This window comes from Alnus glutinosa, chromosome 10 (genome assembly GCF_958979055.1).
Source record: "Alnus glutinosa chromosome 10, dhAlnGlut1.1, whole genome shotgun sequence".
Classification (NCBI taxonomy): Eukaryota; Viridiplantae; Streptophyta; class Magnoliopsida; order Fagales; family Betulaceae; genus Alnus; species Alnus glutinosa.
The window spans coordinates 21276537-21300529 of NC_084895.1; the positions used below are offsets into that span (position 1 = coordinate 21276537).

Here is a 23993-nt window from a genome sequence, read left to right on the forward strand (position 1 = left end):
TAATTTCGTTTCCTCAAAGATTCCATTAAAGGGAACAAACAAATGAGCCGACGAACAATCAAATAAACAAAAAAAAAAAAAAATTATTCCCAGCACGAAAAACACGTGTCTGAAATGAGCCACAAGAAACGAAACTTCATAGAAATGCATGCATGAGAATAACAAATCTTTATATATATATATAAAAACTTGAGATTTTGAGAACATAGCGATCGATCACCCAATAATAAAGCTTCATCAATCCCCACGAACGAAGTTAACCATGTTCGGAGAGACCATGACCTCCGAATTCGACTCATCTGTTTTAGAGAATATCCAGCAACATCTTTTACAGAACGATCTTCAAGACACTGCGTCGTTTTTGACAAAAGTTTACGACGACAATAGGCCACCGTATTATCACCGAAGCTCGAGCTTTAGCAGTCTCTTTCTAACGGAGAGCTGGGGTGACTTGCCTTTTAAGGTGGACGATGTAACGGGAGCGGGAATGGAAACGGAAACGGAGTCCGTCGAGTCGGAGGCTGGTGTTGCGGTGGCGCGTTGCCAGGCACAGGCAGCGGAGAAGTACAGGGGGGTGAGGAGGAGGCCGTGGGGAAAGTACGCGGCGGAGATAAGAGACCCAACGAAGAAGAGCGGCTCAAACTCAAGGGTGTGGCTCGGGACTTACGAGACGGCTGAGGATGCGGCTTGGGCTTATGACAGGGCCGCTTTCAAGATGCGCGGCTCGAAAGCCAAGCTCAATTTTCCTCACCTTATTGGCTCGGATGAGCATGACTATGAGCCCATCAGAGTGACTGCCAAGCGTGGCTCTCCGGAGCCGTCGGCTTCGTCTTTCGCGTCGGAGCCTAAGCCAAAAAGGAGCAAAACTTGACTTGGACGGTGTTCGAAATTCGAAGTAGACTTGCTGAAACGTGGCGACCAGTTTGGTAGATGAATTGTATATTTGACCTTTTTTGTTTTTTTTTTTTTTTGTTTTTGTTTTTTTGCTCTCAAATATCCAATCTAATCCACTTCAGCTGATATTTCAAATATTCAGATGTTTCATGTATGATCCCTCAATCTTAGTTTGTTTGCATCATCATCACTGTTTTAGTCCATCCATTCTTGAAATCTTCTTTTTTTCTTTTTCTTTTTTTTTTTTCTTTTTTTTTTTTTTTTATAGATAAATACATTCTTGAAATCTTGAATCTGCCCATAGAAATAAGGTTAAAAATTGGGGAAATTACATTTATCTCCTCATACTATCACCATATTTGTAATGTTTCTCATAGGCATCGTTTGGTTTGCGGAATGTCTATTCCATTAGGAAAAAGAATAACTATTCATGGGAATAGATGAAGGTGGAATGGAATAACTATTCCTATTCTTTTGTTTGGTTGTAACGGTGGAATAGAACATTGCATATGTATTCTTTTGTTTGGTACAGTGCAATACATTGGTGAATGGAATCATATTATAATCAAATTTTCTAAAATACCCTTATAATACAAATATAATTTATATTCTTGAGGACATTTTTTTTTCTTTATTTAAGAAACATAAACAATCATACTATGACCTTTTTTTTTTCTTTTTTTCTTTTTTTTTTTTAATTTCATAGAGTTCATGGCTTCTTTTTTTTTTCTTTTTTTTTTCATATACAATTACGCTACAAAATGATTTATAAGGAAAAAAAAAAAAAAAAAAAAAAAAAAAAAAAAAAAACACAAACACACACACACACACACATAATCATCATATCACTATCATAAAAAAATAGATCATCTACAAAGCCTTTTTTATTTTATTCTTTTTTATTTGTTTTCCAGCAACAAACATTCATTCTCTGCTTACAAAGTAAAATAATTTATAAGAGAAAAAAAAAAAAAAAAACATAATCATCATAAAAAAAATAAATCATCTACAAAACCCTTTTTATTTTATTATTTTTTATTTGTTTTTCAGTAACAAACATTCGTTCTTTGCTTATAAAGTTTTTCTCAAACCTCTGCAAGGCAATTGGAGTCCCCGCGATATTAAGAGGTACTCGTTTTGCTACATCTACTGTAGGCTAAATCATAGGAGGAGGAAAAAAAAAAAAAAAAAAAAAAGAAGAAGAAGAAAGACTACCCCACAACAAATTAAGTTGGGTTGAGAAACAGAGAGAGGGGGATGAGAATATAATTGCAGAGATGGAGAAAGATATTGATGGTGCACTTGAGTGATGAATTTTTGAAATCAGAATTAAATTCTTATTTTGTTTGCGAATTTTGAAATTTGACTTTTTAGAAAAAATTGAATAAAATATGATTTGTTTATAAAAAGTTGAATAAAATATAATTTGTTTTTTAAAAAGTTGAATAAAATATGATTTATTTCTGAAAAAAGTAGAATCAAGATTATATTTTATTGTCAAAATTTCGTATCAAAACACACCATGAGTTGAGAAACAAAGAGAGAGAGAGAGGGATAAGAGACTTGGGTGTTGAGAAGGTTGGGTTTTTGGGCAAAAGACGAATTTAATTTATTCCCATAAAAAAGGAATAGGTATTCCACTCCTTTTTGAGTGGAATACATATTCCTCTTCGTAAGGGAATAGCTATTCCGTGGGAATAACTATTCCCTTAAATAATATACAACCAAACAAAAGAATAGCTATTTCGTAGGAATAACTATTCCTTTCCATGGGTCTAATCCGCAAACCAAACGAGGCCATAATGTTTTAATTTTTACAATGTTTCTCAATCTACCATTTGAGTTACAATGTCCCTATTCCGTTAAATTTTTTTGTTAAATCCTAAAATAATAGGGTATAATGGTCATTTTTCTGATCCAAAAGGACAAAAATGTCCTTAGATTTTTTCTTTAAAAAAAACGACCGACAACGTCACCGTGGGTTGCACCAAATCCACAGCCCGGCCGTGGGTCACGAGTGGAAGAGGATTTTTTTTTTTCATTGGTGTAATTGTATTTTTTAAAATTTTATTAGGTATAAATTATAATGGACATTTTGCATCTCTTGCCATATAACTTGACAAAATTTTGTAACATTGGAGGGACATTGTAACCCCAATATTGGTAGATTGGGGAGACATTGCAAAATATGAAATATTAGAGATTTAGAAGAGATTGCAAATTGAGTTATAGTTTGAAGAAAATAAGTCATACATATCTCTATACAACCAAGTTTCAAATACACTATTGAATTTGTGGGACCCAATGTGGGTCCCATAAATTTAATGGTAGATTTGAAAATGAGATATATAAGAGATGTGTAGAAGATGTACTTATATCATTTGTCAAAAAAATATATAACCTTAAGGTGTTGGTGAATATCAAATAATAAATGCTATGAGGACTCTTTTTTTTCATCTACCTTCCTTTTTTTTTTTTCTATTTCTTTTTTGTAAATACAATAGAATAACCAAACTGCAAACAACAATAACAACAAACAAAAACTAGGAAAAAAATAGCATAACCAAAAACAAGCATATCAACGGAAAACTCCAATATAAACATTTTTAAAATGCATGTGAAAATCGTATGTTTTAAAGACAGATGTCATATGTTATGTTAATCCGTTAACGTACTAGACATGGGAGTGATAGATGAGAAGAAGAGTTCAACCAACAATAAACAAGTAGCCACGATAAGAGTTTATCTATTAGAGTTTTTATTAGTAGATAATAAAGGATATTGTCACTACAAAAAAAAAAAAAAAAAAGCGATCGTTTCTTGGCAGTTTTTTTCTAGAAGGTTTTTAGAACCGTCTAGAATTAAAATTTTATAGACGGTTTATTGTTGGTTGGACTCTTCTTCAGGTTATGGGCGATTTGGTCTAAACCAGGAACTCGGGCTATCCAAACCGTCTACAATTAATTCCGGACGGTTTAGGAAAACCATCCAAATTGGTTTTGGACGATTTGGGCCAAACCGTCTGGAATTACGGACGATTTGGCCTAAACTCTCCATAACCCGAATTTCCAACCTATATTTCTAGACTGTTTTAAACCGTCTAGATTTTGTTCCAGACGGTTTTTTTGCAATTAATAAACCATTTGAAACCGTCCAGAAATCTTGAATTTTTTAAAGTGTGTGTATCCTAAGTGTTATATAGTACGTTAGAAGAAATCCACAAGAGTTACCTTTACCCTTGTTATAAGTATATATATACACACATATAGCCTGTTTTTTTATTAATAAAATTATCAGAAAAGTTAATTATTCAACTCTAGTAGTTATTTAAGAGGTCTAAGGTTCCTCGAATTACTCTAAATTATTCATTACTTTCTTGAAAAATTAGGCACGTAACATAATCATATTAAAATTACACGTGAGAATCACATGTTTTAAAAATATATGTCAATTTAATAAACTAAATTGAAAAAAAAAAAATCTTCAATGAGTATACATACAAGAATTATATGTCACAGATTAAACGGAACATTGGAATTAGCTCATTAAATTTCAGTCACTCTTTTTTCTTCTTCTTCTTTTTTCGAGTAAGAACTACAAACACAAGTTATTTCCAACAGCATCATTAGACTCAATTAATATTCCTATTATTGTTTAGAAAATGTTTGGAGTATTAAAATTGTTTTACAAATTTATGTGACATGCAGTTCACATTTTATGGACATGGATGCCACATGAACTGCTACGTATATTACGGTCTGCATTTTAGTGGCTGGCGTAATAAATGTACGTCATGTGAATTGTCTCATCAATTCTTAAGAAACCTGACATAAAAAAATGTAATATATACTCCTAACAACACTCTTGTTTTTTCTTATTTCTGTTTTTTCTTATCACCTTTAATTTATACTTCAAAGAGGCAAAGAGCTAGCCAATGAGCCATGCCCATTATGGTATGCATTAAACAAATACATATTCTCAGTGGATATATAATTAAGATAGAGTCATAGTCTTACACTCTTACACATATCAAGGCCGCATGTTGCATGTGGTTGTTGGTCGCTATATATATTGAAGTATACATATATAAATATGAGGTCTTTGCAAATTTAGCAATCAAATAAACAAATATTATGTATTCCCATCTAAAACATGTGAAAAGAATTATATGAAGAAGGAAATTTCATGGCAATATATATTATCAAAAGATATGCACTTGCATGTATATGCATGCATTCAATATTCCAACTTATATTACCTTCCAAAGCCATACAAAAAGTCACACTTTGCCACCGACTCAGAAATCTCATTCAATTGATATGCTCTGAAATTGTGTGGGATATTATTTCTGACTCTACTTCAAGCACCCAAGTTTTACTTGCCAGCTAATTCATTGAATATTGTATCGATCGATAAGCTTTTCCGGCAACATCTTTTACAGAACGATCTTCATGAGAATAACATATCTTTATATATATATATATATATGTAAAAACTTGAGATTTTGAGAACATAGCGATCGATCACCCAATAATAAAATCTTCATCAATCCCCACGAACGAAGTTAACCATGTTCGGAGAGACCATAACCTCCGAATTCGACTCATCTGTTTTAGAGAATATCCAGCAACATCTTTTACAGAACGATCTTCAAGACACTGCGTCGTTTTTGACAAAAGTTTACGACGACAATAGGCCACCGTATCACCGAAGCTCGAGCTTTGGCTGTCTCTTTCTAAAGGTGGACGACACGGACGTTTACGGTGGTTTCAGTGACGCTGTCAGTATTAAATGGGCTCCGTTAGATCAGCGTGACGATGTAACGGGAGCGGGAACGGAAACGGAAACGGAGTCCGTCGAGTCGGAGGCTGGTGTTGCGGTGGCGCGTTGTGTGGCACAGGCAGCGGAGAAGTACAGGGGGGTAAGGAGGAGGCCGTGAGGAAAGTACGCGGCGGAGATAAGAGACCCAACGAAGAAGAGTGGCTCAAACTCAAGGGTGTGGCTCGGGACTTACGAGACGGCTGAGGATGCAGCTTGGGCTTATGACAGGGCCGCTTTCAAGATGCGCGGCTCGAAAGCCAAGCTCAATTTTCCTCACCTTATTGGCTCGGATGAGCATGACTATGAGCCCATCAGAGTGACTGCCAAGCGTGGCTCTCCGGAGCCGTCGGCTTCGTCTTTCGCGTCGGAGCCTAAGCCAAAAAGGAGCAAAACTTGACTCGGACGGTGTTCGAATTTCGAACACCGTAGACTTGCTGAAACGTGGCGCCCAGTTTGGCAGATGAATTGTATATTTGACCTTTTTTGTTTTTTTGTTTTTTTTGCTCTCAAATATCCAATCCAATCCACTTCAGCTGATATTTCAAATATTCAGATGTTTCAAATATGAATCATATGATCCCTCAATCTTAGTTTGTTTGCATCATCATCATTGTTTTAGTCCATCCATTCTTGAAATCTTCTTCTTCTTCTTCTTTTTTTCTTTTGTTTCTTTTTTTATAGATAAATCCATTCTTGAAATCTTGAATCTGCCCATAGAAATAAGGTTAAAAATTGGGGAAATTACATTTATCTCCTCATACTATCACCATATTTGTAATGTTTCTCATAATGTTTTAATTTTTATAATGTTTCTCAATCTACCATTTGAGTTACAATGTCCTTATTCCGTTAAATTTTTTTTGTTAAATCCTAAAATAATAGGGTATAATGGTCATTTTTCTAATCCAAAAGGACAAAAATGTCCTTAGATTTTTTCTTTAAAAAAAACGTCCTACAACATCACCGTGGGTTGCGCCAAATCCAAAACGTGGCCGTGGGTCACGAGTGGAAGAGGACTTTTTTTTTTAAAAAAAAAAAAAATCATTGGTGTAATTGTATTTTTTAAAATTTTATTAGGTATAAATTATAATGGACATTTTGCATCTCTTGCCATATGACTTGACAAAATTTTGTAACATTGGAGGGACATTGTAACCCCAATGGTAGATTGGGGAGACATTTCAAAATACGAAATATTATAGATTTGGAGGAGATTGTAAATTGAGTGGTAGTTTGAGGAGAATAAGTCATACATATCTTCATACAACCAAGTTTCAAATACACTATTGAATTTGTACCCATAAATTTAATGGTAGATTTGAAAATAAGATGTATAAAAAATGTGTAGGAGATGTAGTTATACCATTCATCAAAAATATATAACCTTAAGGTGTTGGTGAATATCAAATAATAAATGCTATGAGGACCTTTTTTTTTTCATCTACTTTCCTTTTTCTTTTTCTTTTTCTTTTTTGTAAATACAATAGAACAACCAAACTGCAAACAACAATAACAACAAACAAAAACTAGGAAAAAAAAAACAACATAACCAAAAACAAGCAAATCAACGGAAAACTCCAATATAGAGATTTTTAAAATGCATGTGAGAATCGTATACTTTAAAAACAGATGTCACATGCTATGTTAATCCGTTAACGTACTAGACATGGGAGTGATAGATGAGAAGAAGAGTTCAACCAACAATAAACAAGCAGCCGCAATAAGAGTTTATCTATTAGAGTTTTTATTAGTAGATAATAAAGGATATTGTCACTACAAAAAAACGACCATTTCTTGACATTTTTTTCTAGACGGTTTTTAGAACCATCTAGAATTAAAATTTTACAAACGGTTTATTGTTGGTTGGACTCTTCTTTGGGTTATGGGCGGTTTGGTCCAAACCCCGGGAATTCGGGTTATGGACGGTTTGGTCCAAACCGTCTACAATTAATTCTGGACGGTTTGGGAAAACCGTCCAAATTGGTTTTGGACGGTTTGGCCTAAACCCTCCATAACCCAAATTCCCGACCCATATTTCTAGACGGTTTTAAACAATCTGGACTTTGTTCCAGACAATTTTTTGCAATTTCTAGATGGTTCGAAACCGTCCAGAAATCTTGAATTTTTTGTAGTCTGTGTATCCTAAGTGTTATATAGTACGTTAGTAGAAGTCCGCAAGAGTCCGCAAGAGTTACCTTTATCCTTGTTATAGGTATATATATATATATATATAACCTTTTTTTTTATTAATAAAATTATCAGAAAAGTTAATTATTCAACTTTAATAGTTATTTAAGAGGTCTAGGTTCCTCAAACTATAAATTATTTGTTACTTTCTTGAAAAATTAGGCACGTAACATAATCATATTAAAATTACATGTGAGAATCACATGCTTTTAAAAATATATGTCAATTTAATAAACTAAATTGAAAAAAAAAAAAAAAAATCTTCTATGAGTATACATGCAAGAATTATATTTCACGGATTAAACGGAACATTGGAATTTATTAGCTCATTGAATTTCAGTCACTCTTTCTTCTTCTTCTTCTTCTTCTTTGAGTAAGAACTACAAACACAAGTTGTTTCCAACAGCATCATTAGACTCAGTTAATATTCCTATTATTGTTTGGAAAATGTTTGGAGTATTAAAATTGTTTTACCAATTTATGTGACAGTTCACATTTTATAGATATGGGTGCCACATGAACTGTTACGTATATGACAGTCTACATTTTAATGGCTGGCATAATAAGTGTACGTCATGTGAACTGTTTCATCACTTCGTAAGAAACCTAACATAAAAAATGTAACATATACTCCTAACAACACTTTTTCTTTTTCTTTTTTATTTCTGTTTTTTCTTATCACCTTTAATTTCTACTTCAAAGAGGCAAAGAGCCAATGAGCCATGCCCATTATGGTATGCATTAAACAAACACATATTCTCAGTGGATATATAAGATAGAGTCATAGTCTTACACTCTTACACATATCAAGGCTGCATGTTGCATGTGATTGTTTGTCGCTATATATATTCTCAGTGTATATGCATGCATTCAATATTCCAACTTATATTACCTTCCAAAGCCATACAAAGTCACACTTTGCCACCGACTCAGAAATCTCATTCAACTCTGCTCTGAAATTGTGTGGGATATTATTTTTAAAAGTACAATGATAGATATAGGTCACATTTCTTTATCAGAATGGGATATATAATTTTTTTAAAAAAAAAATAAAAAATAAAAATTGAAAAACAACCTATATATACCCCATTTAGCTACGACTCATTTTCTAATGTTTTCCTCAGTGTTTTAATTTTTGCAATGTCCCCAATCTACTATATATTTGGAGTTGCAATGTCTTCTTTTTGCAATTCAAAATAACAAAAATACCCTCTATGAGAAATTCCAAGGAAATGAAATATAGACTTAGAAATCTATCTTGTTAATCACATAATCAAAAATCTCATTCTCCTAAAAAAAAAAAAAAAGAAAAAAAAAATCCCATTCTGCTATGAAATGTTAGGAGGGAGAAAATTCAAAATAACAAAAACATTATTCACAAGATAAAAAAATTAAGACAAAGAAAAAGTCATAATGGAGGGCACTTGTACACACCCATTTCTCAACACCCTTAGGTGGCTTTTAAAATCATAATTAGAATAAAATCTAATAAAAATTCATATCAAAGTTAATAATGGTTTTAAAAGCAACCTAAAAGTGTGGAGAAGTGGAAGTGTATGTAGCATTACTCAAAATTGAAATAATAAGAAAACATTGCAAAAACAAGTCATAGTTAGAAAGGAATAAATGTATATTTAAAAAAAAAAATTATAGAAGATAAGGTTGTTATCATTTATATTCCCCAGGTAACATTTGTTCAGATTTTTTTATTTATTTATTTTTATTTAAGGTTCGTTTTAGTTGAAATATATTGTTTCTGTGACCCCATAGACCAGCGAAGAGGCAATATTTAAAAATGAATATAATAATGTCTCTTCCACTTTTAGCATATTGTCTCCTTTTCTATTCCTAGACATTGTTAACAGTATCTATACAGTCGACATGATGTGGATGGAAAACATTAAAGCTGAACAAATATAGTAATCTTTACTATTCAGGCTGGTGAGGACAGCAGCCCACGCGCGTTCAAACTCTAACAACGACGATGTCGTGTCGCGCCGCCCACAACATATTAATAAACAACTTCGAAAAAGAATCGGAGAAGATGGCCGCCGAAATGTTGTCGTCCAACAACCACGACTCGTCGACTCTCACAATAAATAAATACTACAAAAATGGGCAAACAAAAATAATACACGAGATTTTCTAACCGTAAAAATATTAATTTAAATCAACTCTAGATGATTTAGCATGGTATTAGAATGTAAATTATAAATTCGAACCTTGACTTTACAGTTTACCTCTCGTTAAATGTTTTGCATGTTAGGTCTCACTTGTTAATTTAGATGATTAAATCTATCATTTTTTATCAGTTTAAGCTTTTGAGATAAGTAACGATTTCTGAAAAACTCTCCGTTTGCAAAGAAACTGCTTTAACTCTGAGAAAAACGCCAATTTTCCTATGACTTTCCCAAAAAAATCATATACATGAAATAAAATCATACAAAATAAAGTATAACTTCAATCAGATTGCGACAGAAATTAGGCTTTTTTTGCCTTCCAATGAGAGTTAAACATGTCAGCCTAGAATAAGAAAATGAAATAGAACTAAAACACCCGATTATCTTATTTCTTCAACGTCTGCTACAAGCCTACAAAAAACCCTCAATCACGACTCACCCCTGCCGCCGCCGCCACAGCCCCACGCCGGAATTGGGGGTGGCTGTCACCTGGCCGTGCGACTACCCCTGGTCCATGGGGCGGCCACCCCCAGGGTCTGGAAAGTGGCCGTGCTGCTGTTTCCAACATGAAACAGTGGCGGTGGCTGCGACATCTAGGTGGGCGGTGGTTGGGAGGTGAGAGTTTTTTTGTTTTTGTTTTTGTTTGGTTTTTTTTTTTTTTTTTTTAGACTAAAAAAGTTAAAAAAAAAATGATTAGATTCAATGTTTTACAAATAATGGTTTTTCTTGTTATAGGCTGATGTATCAATACCTTATTGGTGGCAAAAAAACACTAATATTCTACCCTGACGGAATAGAAGGGGCTCTCTACAAAATATACCTAAAACATTCAACTCACAGAAGCCAAAAGCATGCAGTCTGATGCAGAGTAATAACCTGAAAACTTTAGCTCTATACAAAAATGTGTAGCGACGATGATCTTGAAGTTCCTATGATATGTGATTTGCCATTAAAGCTGGCATGTAAACGATATGAACATTTAGGGTGCTCTTTATAACACCATTAAACAAGAGCCGAGGCAACTGTTGAGTGAAATGACCATAGCGGCCAATGTGTCGTGGCAAATGAACCCAAGCACACTGCTAAGATGAGAATAAAGATCCTAACAATTTTGCTGTTTGGATTGTTAGCAATTCTTACGAAACTCGCCTGCCCGAGCAAATCTTGAACAGCCCGCCCATATACTTAGGCGGATAGGCCTCACAAAAGTATAAAGGCTTTCTCATATTTACTGTTTAAATTACTGGAGATCTGAATCCCTAAGATGGCTCTAGACTTGTCATCTTCAGGTATCTTGAGTTTCATGCGTGATTGTCAAATATGATTACAACGCTGCGAGTAACAATTCCTAATTCTTGAAGCAGTCAATGGAGTCCAAGTCCAGTGATGTGGAAAGTGACAATCTGCTTCTTTTTGTTCCTTTCACGGGCAGACCAACAAGCTTTGAGAGACTGAGTTCATCATTTCATCTCAAAAACCTACCATTCCTTTCATGTCTACAGCCAATGCAATTAATATTCACATTTCATCCAACCTTGTTAAGAAGGCTTCCTCAATAGACGAAGAATTATGATTAGACTCCATGGATCAATTCCAGAAGATATTGCACCCATCTAAACGATGAACAGTTGAATACCAAGTTAAGAGCAGATCCAGCAAACTACTGGGCAATCAGGACTATAAACTGTGAAACAAGGCATTTAAATGTGTTGGAAACAATATACTATCAATGGTAGCCTTGCAGGCCAGCCATTTTCTTCACAAGACAAATTAATGCGCAACATCAATAGGCACAAGTACCTAGCTACATAAAAAAATTTAAGCCGCACCACCAAATCTGGTCTTTTTCTTGCTGACTCAGGAAAACAAGCTAATGATTATAGCAACAATGACAAGTTCACCATCAAGGAAGTATCATTGTCCCCAAAAGCAGAACCATCCGTTGCTTGAATCCATGAACAGACAAAAAAATATCAGGCGACGCCAAAAACCAATCCCATGAGCTCCCTCCATCAATGTGTTCGTTCAAGCTATTGGATGCCGCCTCCTGCATTTTTCCAACTTGTTACTCAAACAGTATAATTTTTAAGCAATTCAAATTGATGATCCAAACTAATATTTAATGTAATTGTAATTAAGGCTCAACCTCCATAATCCTATCTACTTGCTCGTTTCCCCCATTCACTGATTAAATCCATACTTCATATTGAAATAAATAAAAGCAAAGAAAAGAAAATGAAAAATCCAGATGTAGTTGTTGGAAACTGTACTGCCAAAAAATAACTTTAGAAATCCATTTTACTGAGTATTATTGCATAGGATGCGATAGATAAAGGGAGAATGTTGACTTCACCAATCGATAGTAGATTGGTGGTAAATAAATCAATAGTTGAAACAAGACTAAACACAAAAATCATATCAAAACTTCGACCACGACTTCACAGGTGCAGAATCACTAAAAATGGCAAAGATGTATTGAATTACCTCTTTGGACGACTTCGGTCCTCCTCGTAGTCCATCACTCCACCAGGTTCAGAGTAGATCTCCTCATGCCCTCGGAAGTCAATGTCGGCCTGCTTACAGTGTGTAACTTCTGCCACAACGTAAGTAAGACACATCGACCAACATATCCCATACAATGAAATAAAGACTTTAATCTAATAACATTGTAGCTACAGGAGATCAAACGGAGTCTCATGAAACACATGCAGCCGCATTTTTTTTTATACAAGTAATGCAATATCATTAAAAGCAACCCAAGTACACAGGAAGTATACAAAAAAACGTCTATCTAGAAGGACCAAACTATGAAACACATGCAACTGTATAAAATCATAGGGTTGCAACTTCTATAATCTAATAACAATATACATAAAAGAAAATTACACTTCCAACCCCCTTCATAAACTCTAAAAACATGGGATTCCCCAGTGCTTTGACTTGTGATGCACCCATTCTGCTTACACAAAGAGGGCACAAAATTAAACAGCGTTAAAAGCAACGTCATATAATTCAATTGTATCCCCCAGTTATTTTGTTATATCCCAATTATATCCCCATTCAATGTCAATGTCCATTGCCCTTCTTCATCCCACCAGCAGCCACTTGGGTTCTCATTTCTATAAAAAGCTCTAGAACTACATCAGTAGCAAACCTACAACGAAATGGTTCTATTCTCTGTTTAAACTTTTAAATTGATTTGGTTCAGAATTGGGGTATAAATAATTAGTTATGCTGCCAATTAGATTGATTGGCTGTTTTTTTTAATTATTATTATCGGTAAGCTACATATAATAACATCATAATCCAATGAGCTGGTCATGCTACACTTTTAATAATGCCAACCCCATCTGAACTACAGACTCACAGTTTTTGGCCAAGGCTTAATAGTCGCCATTCCAACAGACCTAACCCATTTTGCTCCTTAACAACTTAGCCACAGATCGTACTTTTAAATGTACATAGAGAACTAAGAATTAAAATAATAATAATAACAATAATAACAATAATACTAATAATAATAAATGGCTTCAAAAACTAAATTAAATAAAAAAATAAGGAGGCAACTTCATTTCAATGGATGTCCCATCTTCTGCATTTAGATAACTAGTTTTAAATAATGGACATAATCAATTCAAAACATAAAACTAGATTCAACTGACCTTGAGTGAAAGGGACTTCTTTACTTCTTCCACCCTATCCTCAACCTCCTTCCGGTGTTTCTTGTCCAACTCACTCATCCCATCAGCCCATTTAATCTTCTCTTGAATTGAGATAAGTAGATTGTCAGATGTAGCCAACCTATCAATGTTCATAAACCAATATTAGACATAATACTAACACCTCTGAGAACTATTATCTTGAAAGACAATTTTTATTAAAGAACAAGTAGCTATAACAATAGAAACATATGACATGCTAGGTAAAGAATTGGAACACAAATTTGCTTAGACTTCGCCAACTGGATTAAACAAAGGTTAACATACCTCCAGACCGTCACACAGAACATTATTTGCTAAAAGGACTGAGTAAAAGCCACAGAACATGCAATTACTATAGCTTACTCATAAAGTTGTATCACTTTCCAAGTGCTAAAAGTAACATAGCACCAGAGTTTATAAATCTTCGAACACAAATTTGCTTGGACTTCGCCAACTGGATTAAACAAAGGTTAACATACCTCCAGACTGTCACACAGAACATTATTTGCTAAAAGGACTGAGTAAAAGCTACAGAACATGCAATTACTATCGCTTACTCATAAAGTTGTATCACTTTCCAAGTGCTAAAAGTAACATAGCACCAGAGTTTATACATGAAAATTTATAAAGGCACCTAAAAGCAGGACCACTTCATGGAAAATAAGTTCTTCAAGAAAAGAAGATTGATCTAGCAATCAGACAAAAAACCAAATATAATCATAGAAATAACTCTAATGCTATTTGAACCAGAAACGTTACCAGTTTGACAGCGTTTGTATCATGCCCCCAAGTTGACCAGGTCTTAGATCCCTCCCTGCTGCAAATTGAACCTGCAATACACAATCATAAACAAGTTAATAAAAAGAAACGAGGCAACTCAAAGATAGGTGAGGACAATGAGCACAGACCTCAAAGCATCTTCGCAACTGATCCAGCTTCCCTCTAACTATGCCCTAATAGCAATAAACACCAACACAACAATCAGCACATTCTCATTTATGCACTCTCCATCTTATCAGTTATAGTAGACCCCTAACCAAAAGAAATCTATCTACATATAATAAAATCATGAACTCCTTAAAGTGAAAATTAAACGAGCAAAATATGCTAAACGAATTAATAGGAGTTGGGAGTTCTAATTAGGTTATATTTATTGTTAATTTAAATGAGAGATGGTGTCATCCAAAAGAAAAAGGAAAAAATAAAAACAACTGATAGTTTAAGTTAATTTTTAACTATTATTTCATAATAACTATACAAGGAAGAAGAAAAAAAAAGGAAATACTTCATAATAATTACCCAAAGAAGAAAATTTTAAAATAATAAAAATCATAAAAATAAATTACTTAAAGCATCAGATATAAGGTGTCGTTAACATACAGTGTAGCACATATATAGCGTACACAAGAAGTTAGCATTTGTTAAAAATTACTTAATTGGTGAACCATAAAAAGGGATGGGACCTCCCAAATATTTGCTTTATATGTATTAAAAATCCTGTTAATATATCTGATAAAACAAATTGTCATTTGATGTACCTATTATTTTACCTGAAAAAATATCAAAGCAAAGATCAACCTAGCATTGAAAAGGTACTAGGTTCAAAGCACATGCTCTTATACTAGTAACAAACCATCATAAAGTGATTAAAGCATTTGAAACAGCGTTTCCTGTCATTCAAAGTATGATATTGTGCAAGCAACAAAATAGTCATATTCCAACATCAAGGAAAACATAAAACACGCCCAGAAGAAATTAAAAAATAAATAAACAACTCAGTATGAGTGCTAATTATAGCCCCTGAAATCATTCCCTTCAAATTTGATTTACTGAATACAAATCTCTCTAGAAATAATGACCCCGCTTCCCCACTACATGCCTATGTTTGCTCAGCAGTTAAAAGAATATCCCAATATAGTAGGTCATTAGTATTGAACATAAAAATGAATTCAGAAGGGAGAGTACCTACCGCATACATGCACTCATTGATTAGGAAATCTTCAAGTTCACGTACATTCATGACGTCTAACTCCTGCATTAGTTGATCGTAGGGTAGGACCTGGGTATGGACTCAACAATTAGACCCTAAGACATATAACAATACATGTCACAAAGAAGACAGCTAATATAACTAGAAGGGAAAACCTTCTGAAGGACCATGACCTGTATGGTTCCTGGTAAAATACATATAAGAAAGCAAAAGGCACGCAGAGAACTTGTACAATGCATCAGAAACAAGTTCAAAGGGAGAGGTATATTGTAAATTTCAGAATGACTATCTCTATACAATTCAATAGAATCTATAATAACTTATTGCAAACAGAACTCATTTTACTTCCAAACAGGACCTTGAATTGATAACCATGTCTATATAGACCAAATACACTAGACAAGCAACTTGCCTGAATTAGGCCACAAGAAGACTTCTCTTTCAGAAAAAATTGAAATGATTAAGCTAGTCAAAAATCAAAATGGTGGTGCAGTAACCACTATCACTCAATCAGGCAGATAAATCAGCCTGTTCAAAACGATATGAATTTGTTAAAAGAAAGGGTTCATAATTCAAGGAAGAATACCTTGTTTGTCTCAGCCAGTGTAAGCACAGTAAGTTGCTTTAGCTTGAGAACTTGTTCAGGGACCAATTGCGGAAGACGGTCAGCATTACCTACAAGCATACATATTTCAATAGCCAAAATTATATCACATTATGCCTTGCAGAAGCAAAACTCAAATATGCTTAAGGGCACGAAATTGTTAGAAGAAATTTGATAAAACAAGCATTACTATGATAAAATTGAAGATGAGTTTTAGTTAGTTTAGTGCCACATAATTACCCATGTTGTTTCCTTCTGTCAAATGGCCAGTTACAGGTGGGCGATTCCACAAGCCATTACATCGTCCATTTTTTGCTAAGTTAATTAGCTTAAAGGCAAAAGAAAAAGATCTTGTAAAGTTTAATCATTCTAACCAACATCTGGCTGGTACAGGAGGAAAGAGGTAGGACCAATAACTAATGGATCATGAGGGCTTGCACAAATATGAAGCTAAGCCTATGATATTGTTTCTGGATACGATGTCTCACTTTCTTGGATTCTTAAATCAGCTAATCATTATTCCAAACTATTATGGGAAACTGGCAATACTCCGCATTTGTAATAAACTTTTATCATTTATTTCATATTTTCATAATTATTGATAGCCAAAATATAGAGTACACTCTGAAACATTTGAACCTCTTTCTTCCAAAAACTCCAAGAAAACCACCAAGAGACCAACTATCCCAACTAAAGGGCAAAAACCAGCTGAAATTATTATAATTGGGACACAAGAAAGCAAACTGAAAAGCAATGAGTAAGGAAAGTTTTAAAAATTTTACAAACCAGTTCTCAAAACTAGGAAGTGAGGCACTTTATTTACCTTTCCTTCATGAAATCTGTCATATAATGAAAACCCCCTACCCCCACCCAAAAAAATATATAAATAAATAAACAAACCTCTTACCTGTAGGTATGATTTTGATCATACAGTATCAGAAGAAAGAGGCAAGTTTATGGTTTTTTCTTTTCTTTTCTTTTAATGCCCGTGCACATGCTCAACTGACCTCAGACACAGTGATAATGTTCAACTGACCAATTGTACAGGTATTCATAATCCCCCCTCCCTCTCGCTACAAGCACCCTTAAGCCTGCTTAATGTCCAAGCCCCTCCCTCTGTCCAATATACTCGTCCAACTTTGTATACTCAACTTCTTAAGGGAACATCGTTTAATGCTCTGTCCCTTATACGAAAAAAAAAAAAAAAAAAATAGATAAAATGTTTTCACACTTATCATTAGAAAGGTGCATACCTTTAAGGAGACAAACTTTTTAAAGGGTGATTTTGAAAAGTTAAGCATTTGCACACACTCGTCTTAGAAAGTAGACATCTATTTTGGGACATCCACATATAAAAAAGATGGACAAGTAATATGGGACCGAGGGAGTAAAAAATAATCCATATAGCCCCTACTCAGATTAATAAAGACTGGCCACCAACCAATAACCTGCTCACCACACCTCCTCGAAGCAATACACCTCGTAATGTCATCATTTAAAAACACAGGCAGACATGATCCAGCCATTTTGTACCAAGAAAGAGTCAAGCACGCCTCAATAAAACACAAGCAGCTGCCAACCACAAAAGACAGTCACAAAAAGCTCACAAATCATAAGTTTCTTTATCCCCCCGTAAACAACAGCTTTCCTATGGATACTCAAGGAACTACCATGAAACTCCTCATAAGCACAAAGAAAGGGAAAAAATTGAAAGATATCCATGCACTCCACTCAGGCCTCAGATTTCAAAAGCCTTTCATCTATATTTAAAATCGCCTTAAACTAACACTATCACTTCCATCCTCATCCATCATGTTCATAATACCTATTTTGATCAAGTGCCTCTTCCAAAGCTTCTCCCACTTACTTTAATTTCCTCTATGTTTATTCCACCTCTTCAATAGATGCCAAACAGATGTGTGTGACCCTAACAGCATGATTAGGTAACTGGGGACATAGCCCTAGATAAGACCAAGTGGGGTAAAACGATCCATATAGCCAACAACCCCAATTAGTTGATATGAATTGAGCAGAGAATAGGCTCTCCTTCCACCTTACTGAATATTTATTGCCCCTTTTTTTTCTCTTTTTCCTTCATAAATATCTTTGATGGTTGCCTAATTGACAGTATAGACAAAAAAGCCATAAGCCATTGTCTAAAGATACATAGTATGAAAAAATGAAGCTAAAATATTCTCCATGGAACTCTCCAAATCCTTGAAACACCTAAGATTTATTTCCTTCCAAACATACCAAAAAATGTAGATTGGCACCATCTTCCAAATCGCTACACTCTTCGGCCTTCCAAACTTCCGACCAACAAGCAAGCAAGTTGATAACTCTTCTAAGCATAACCCAAGACATACCGAAACAAGTAAAAATGGTATTCCACAGAGGGAAAGCCACATCGCAATGAAGAAGAAGGTGGTCCACTAATTCCCCATCTCTCTTGCACAAGCAACATTTATCCACAATGATGGTATGCCTCTTCCTGAAATTATCCACAGTAAAGATCTTTCCCCATCTCTCGTTATATATATATATATATATATATATATATATATATATATATATATATATATATATATATATATATATATATATATATATCTTTGGTGGTTGCCTTCTCACCTGTACTTGCTAGAAAACCTGGAGGTACAACTAATTGTTTCAAGGCAATTACAGATAACTCATAATAGGAAGGAACCTGTACCTACAGTTTACCATCACTCCACGTATTCCCAATACTTGAAACCAGTTTAACATCTGTAAACATAACACATCACCAGGAACTAGGCATATTGCACAAGAGGCACAACAATGTTTTTTAACAAACAAAAAATTAGATTGTTACTTCTTTTAACCGAAAAAGAGGCAGAATGCCATTTCAAGAACTATTTATGTTTGTAACCACCAAAAATACAATGAACCTCATTAAAATTAGAGTTCAACTACATGGTGTGCATGTATCCCCATATTAAAAGCATATAATATTACACCGAAATTATGTAAATATGCACATGGAAATATTTATTTTATGATGTGAGCTATATACTTATTTTATGGCCTTCCTTACAGCCATTGAAGCAAGTCGTTGCCAAGAGGGTTTGGCACCTAGTTCCAAACTAGGTAATAGAGGGAACAAGGAGCTAAAAAGTTTATCATGTTCCATTAATTATGATTTCAAAGGTGGAAGCGCCAGCCGAGGCAGACTTGAGGGAGGGGTTTCTTTGGTTCTTGATGAAGCCTAAGTAGCTTTCTTGACATGTGAGAGGGTTGAACGAGGGGGGATAAGCGCCTTAGAGTCAGAAATATGCTATGGAAGGCAAATATTATTCGTCTTCAGGAAACTAAACTGGATCACATGTCCCATAGCCTTTTTGATGAAAAGTTTGTGAGGATGCCAACATGTGGATGGGTGTTATCTAGATTCTAGAGGGGAGTCAAGTGGGATTCTACTAATGAGGGATAGGAGGGTGATGAAGAAAGTGGAGGAGTGTGTAGGGGAGTATACTATTGCTTAATCTCTTCGGAATGTTGAGGATCAATTTACTTGGGCTTTTGTCGGTTTTTATTGTCCTAACTATGATTGTGATAGAAGGTTCTTATGTGATGAATTGGTTGGGCTCTAAGTTGGTGGAACTTTCCATGGTGCACAGGACTGGGAGGCGGATTTCTTCACCACATTCTTCGATCTTTTGTACTCCATCAGACTAAGACGGGGTGGAGAAGACAAGTTGTGTTGGGCTCCTTCCAAAAGAGGGTTGTTTGAACATCATTTTATAATGCCCTTACCACCCATGATAGTGACCTTTTCCCCAATAAAAGTATTTGGCAGAATAAGATTCCCTCAAGAGTCACATTCTTTGCTTGGTTAGCTGTTTTAGGGAATATCCTTACCATGGACAACCTAAGGAAACGGAATTTAATAGTCATAAATTGGTGTTACATGTGCAAGAAAAAAAGTGAGGAATCTATAGATCACCCTCTAATCCATTGCAAAACTGCTTATGCCTTATGAAGTTCTATCTTTGACCTTTATGGGTTAAAATGGGTTATGCCTTGGAGGGTAGTGGATCTCTTCACATGTTGGAGAGGGCGACAAGGTTCTTCTCAAAAGGTAGCAGTGTGGAAGATAAGCCTTGCTTGGTGTGATGTATCTGGAGAGAAATAAATAAGTGTAGCTTTGAGGATTGCGAGAGATCAGAGGTGGAACTAATGGCTTTCTTCTTCGAAACCATTTACTAGATGACAGCCGCCTATGATTGCTTTCATATTTCTAGTTATCATGATTTTCTTGATCTTTCTTCTTTTTTCTAATTGGGTGTTTCTCTTCTATACTTAATGTGTACTTGAGTAGTGCCCTCTCGGTTTTTAATAAAATTTTGATTACTTTAAAAAATAAAAAATAAAAAACGAGATCGTATTGTACAGTATAAATATGTAAAACTTCCAGAAATTGTCGTGCACGTAAGCAGCATATGGCTATTAAGCTCTATCCAAACAACACCTTATTGAGTGATAAATAAACCAATGCCTCAACCTTATATTAAGAACAATACTTTTTTCCTTTTTTTGATAACTAGGGTATCCGAAGCTTTGCCCTGCTAGATCCCCAGGACACCGTGCAAAGTACCTCCTCCACACAAGCCAAGTAAAGCTCAGGATTTTACCCGCAAGCGTTGCCCCAAATAATTGTTTACATTCAAGGGGGGTCGAATCTTAGACTTGATGCTTCATGAGGTACCAGGGCTAAGTGGCTTACCACTCAAGCCAACCCCTCGAGGTTATACTAAGAACAATACTATTGTAGTAAATAATGAATGTCCTTATAAATCAAACCGGCGACTAGTGAGTAACAAAAAGGAGTACAAATGCTAAAAAATAAAGCAAGATCTGGTATGCTTACGTTTGTAATCACTCCAAGTGCCATGTGCAAACAAACGAAGCATATCAAGGTGCACAGAGCTTTCAGTTCCTTCAAGCTGCACAAGTTTATAGTTAAAACCCAGAAAAAACATTGAATCAATTTTACATGATACTTAATAATCCAATGCCTCAAGGCCCTCAACCCAAAAATATCAAGAAAGGGACAACACAACTATCAGCAACAATAACACAAATGGACAAAGAAAATTTAGTGAAACATCTAAAAAATGGCAAAAGAATGATACACATAAACACGTTTTAAAAAGCAGTCCAATGACTACAATTGGTCAACAATCCTTTCATTCATCTATATAATTGTTTGCCAACATCTTAGCAATTGTTCATCCGATGAAACAAGAAATTTAGCAGAAATATCACCTACCATCATAACATTTAAAAATGCTCTGTTTCATTCTTTAGTCACAATACGTACTTCAATATTATACCAGTCTTAAACCACAAATTTCACATAAAACCATAACCAATTAGACTGCATTGAGTAGTAATCAACCCAAAAGTGACTATCAAGGAAAAGTGCCAAGTCTAAGGTCCCTAAACTCTTGCAAAAAGAATTTTAAAAAAAAACTTTGCAGCAACAAATTGCATTCAAACATATCAATTCGCATAACATGACCATCCACAAAGCACAAAATTCATCATTTGACAACATTCAATTAAACAACGCGATTTTCAATCAGTTTCCCTAGCTTTCTCGGAAACCAAAAAGAGCGAGAGCCGAACCTGGAGGACGGAGGGAACGGCGAGAATCTCGGAGAAGGCGAAGAGGGAGGGGTGAGAGGTGGCCTCGGCGACGACGGTCCCGAGGGCCGAGCCCTGGAGAGCCGATGCTCGCTTCACGAAGTGCTCGATCAGGTCCGCTTGCTTTTCCTCTATATCCATTTCGCCGCTCTTGCTTTTGCACACAAAAAATATATCAAATTCTAACGGAAAAACGAACCCAAGCGAGGAAAAGCGCGCGTGTGGGAGACACAGAGAGAGGGGTTAGGGATTCTAGCGTTTGATTTAGAGGAGGGGGAATTAGGAGGTGAATTTGGGTTTTAGGTTGTGAGAGTCTGAGAGAGCGATCTATGAATGCCGCTACAAATATTATTACGTACTGCTTCTCTACTGCTAGCTACAGATGTTGACGTACGGAGGGACGCCCTCAGAGAGAGGTTAAAATTCCCTGCTTCGCACGCTGTTTTTTGTTGGGTTTATTGCGTGGGCTTCTTAAATAGGTTCGATTTTCGATTGAGAAAGTCTCTACGACAAGAGGAAAGCACTCATAAATAGGGAGACTAACCCATGTAACAAATTGAAATGGTACTATGGCTATAAGAGCAGTTCCAGCAAAATTGGCAAATTGATCGTAATAGCTAAATTTGATTATTATAATCTTTTTTTCTTTTTTCTTTTATTTGTCAAACAAAGTAGCTACTTTAATATTTTTTTTAAAAAAAATACACATATTCCCTTCAAACTACTATTAATTTTTAATATCCTCACAAATTATAAAAAAAGTCAATGTACCCTTAAAACCAATAAAAAGACAAAAATGATCATAATTTTTTATGAATAAGATAAAATTGTCCTTATGAATTTGAAAAAAAAAAAAACTAAAAACTAAAAATTAAAAATTAAACAATCTGTTAGAATTTGTGTTGAAAAATGAGTATGCAAAATATAAAATAGAGCTTTTCGAATAGCTAATATGGCTATTGTTGTTAGGAATGCTCTAAGAGCGGAAACCGAAGGTGGAGATGCAAGCCGAGCTTGTGGCGGTGCAAAAGAAAGCGTTGTTATTTTAGCAGGGAAACCAATGCTAAAAGAATGAGAAAGAGACTAAGAAAAGTAGAGACGGAGGAAGGGAGACGGAAACGAGAAGATGGGAGGAGGGAGGGGACAAAATCCATCCCTCCTCCCTTGGAGCACATGTTGGAGGCAGTATAAGATGTTATGGTATTAGAATTTGCATGCTAGACCAAGACAAAATATTTCATGAAAGGTTATATTTGCTCTAACTTACCTTAGGGTATGAGTAATTTAATTAAAGAAAGATAATAGTAGTTATCTATCTAAATCATTCTTTTAATTATTTATAGCACTATGTTGCATAAGTCATTTAGTAGTAAGTTTTTATTGTTCATTGTTTTAGTTTGATTCGGTTTGAGTTGTGTAGTTATGTAGTATCCTATTTAAAGGGTGGTCAATTAATAAATCTCAAGCCTAGTGTTTGAAAAGATCTAAGTTCCCTCGTAACCTAAAATGTCTAGATTACCTATAAAGATAACTAGTTACAGACTTAAGGTACTTGGATTAGGTTCCCTCATAACCTAAAAGGTCTAGATTACCTAAAAAGAGAACTAGTTACAGACTTTGGCTACTTGGATTATTTGGAAATATAAATAGAAATAGGTATTTATTGAAAATACAGTAAGTTGGGATGACAAAAATTAAATTTAAACTGTGTTGGAGAAATTTATTCCAATCGAGCGTTTAATTTTGCTATATATTTATAGCATGCGATAAACACATGTATTTAATTAGCATATAAAGAAGTCTATGGTTTTTTAGAGTTCGTTTGGCATAGAATTTTACATATTAAAAGTGCGATTTTAAACAAAAACACAAAAAATGTATTGTTTGAAATTACATTTTAAAAAAATTACGATTTAAAAATAAAGAAA

At 34.8% G+C, this 23993-nt stretch overlaps 3 protein-coding genes across 5 annotated transcripts; 2 read left to right on the forward strand and 1 right to left on the reverse strand.

Annotated features, from left to right (window-relative positions):
* The first annotated feature begins 204 nt into the window (after positions 1-204).
* On the forward strand, positions 205-1031 carry LOC133879963 (ethylene-responsive transcription factor 1-like). Its single transcript, XM_062318795.1, has one exon. The coding sequence runs from the start codon at positions 263-265 to the stop codon at positions 869-871; it is 609 nt and encodes a 202-aa protein (XP_062174779.1). The 5' UTR covers positions 205-262; the 3' UTR covers positions 872-1031.
* Positions 1032-5408: 4377 nt separating this feature from the next.
* On the forward strand, positions 5409-6278 carry LOC133880336 (uncharacterized). Its single transcript, XM_062319290.1, has one exon. The coding sequence runs from the start codon at positions 5465-5467 to the stop codon at positions 5831-5833; it is 369 nt and encodes a 122-aa protein (XP_062175274.1). The 5' UTR covers positions 5409-5464; the 3' UTR covers positions 5834-6278.
* A 5444-nt stretch (positions 6279-11722) lies between these two features.
* Positions 11723-22520, reverse strand: LOC133880010 (COP9 signalosome complex subunit 7). Of its 3 annotated transcripts, none has more exons than XM_062318865.1 (9): positions 22048-22520; positions 21287-21362; positions 16360-16448; positions 15753-15842; positions 14692-14736; positions 14543-14613; positions 13745-13883; positions 12567-12672; positions 11723-12129 (listed from the first exon to the last, which is right to left on the reverse strand). In XM_062318865.1, the coding sequence occupies exons 1-8, from the start codon at positions 22204-22206 to the stop codon at positions 12601-12603; spliced, it is 741 nt and encodes a 246-aa protein (XP_062174849.1). In that variant the 5' UTR covers positions 22207-22520; the 3' UTR covers positions 11723-12129; positions 12567-12600. The 3 variants fall into 3 exon arrangements, with proteins under 3 accessions (XP_062174849.1, XP_062174846.1, XP_062174847.1); XM_062318862.1 differs by having other exon boundaries at positions 12567-12655; positions 22048-22518; XM_062318863.1 differs by having other exon boundaries at positions 12567-12675; positions 22048-22517.
* Between the last annotated feature and the right edge of the window lie 1473 nt (positions 22521-23993).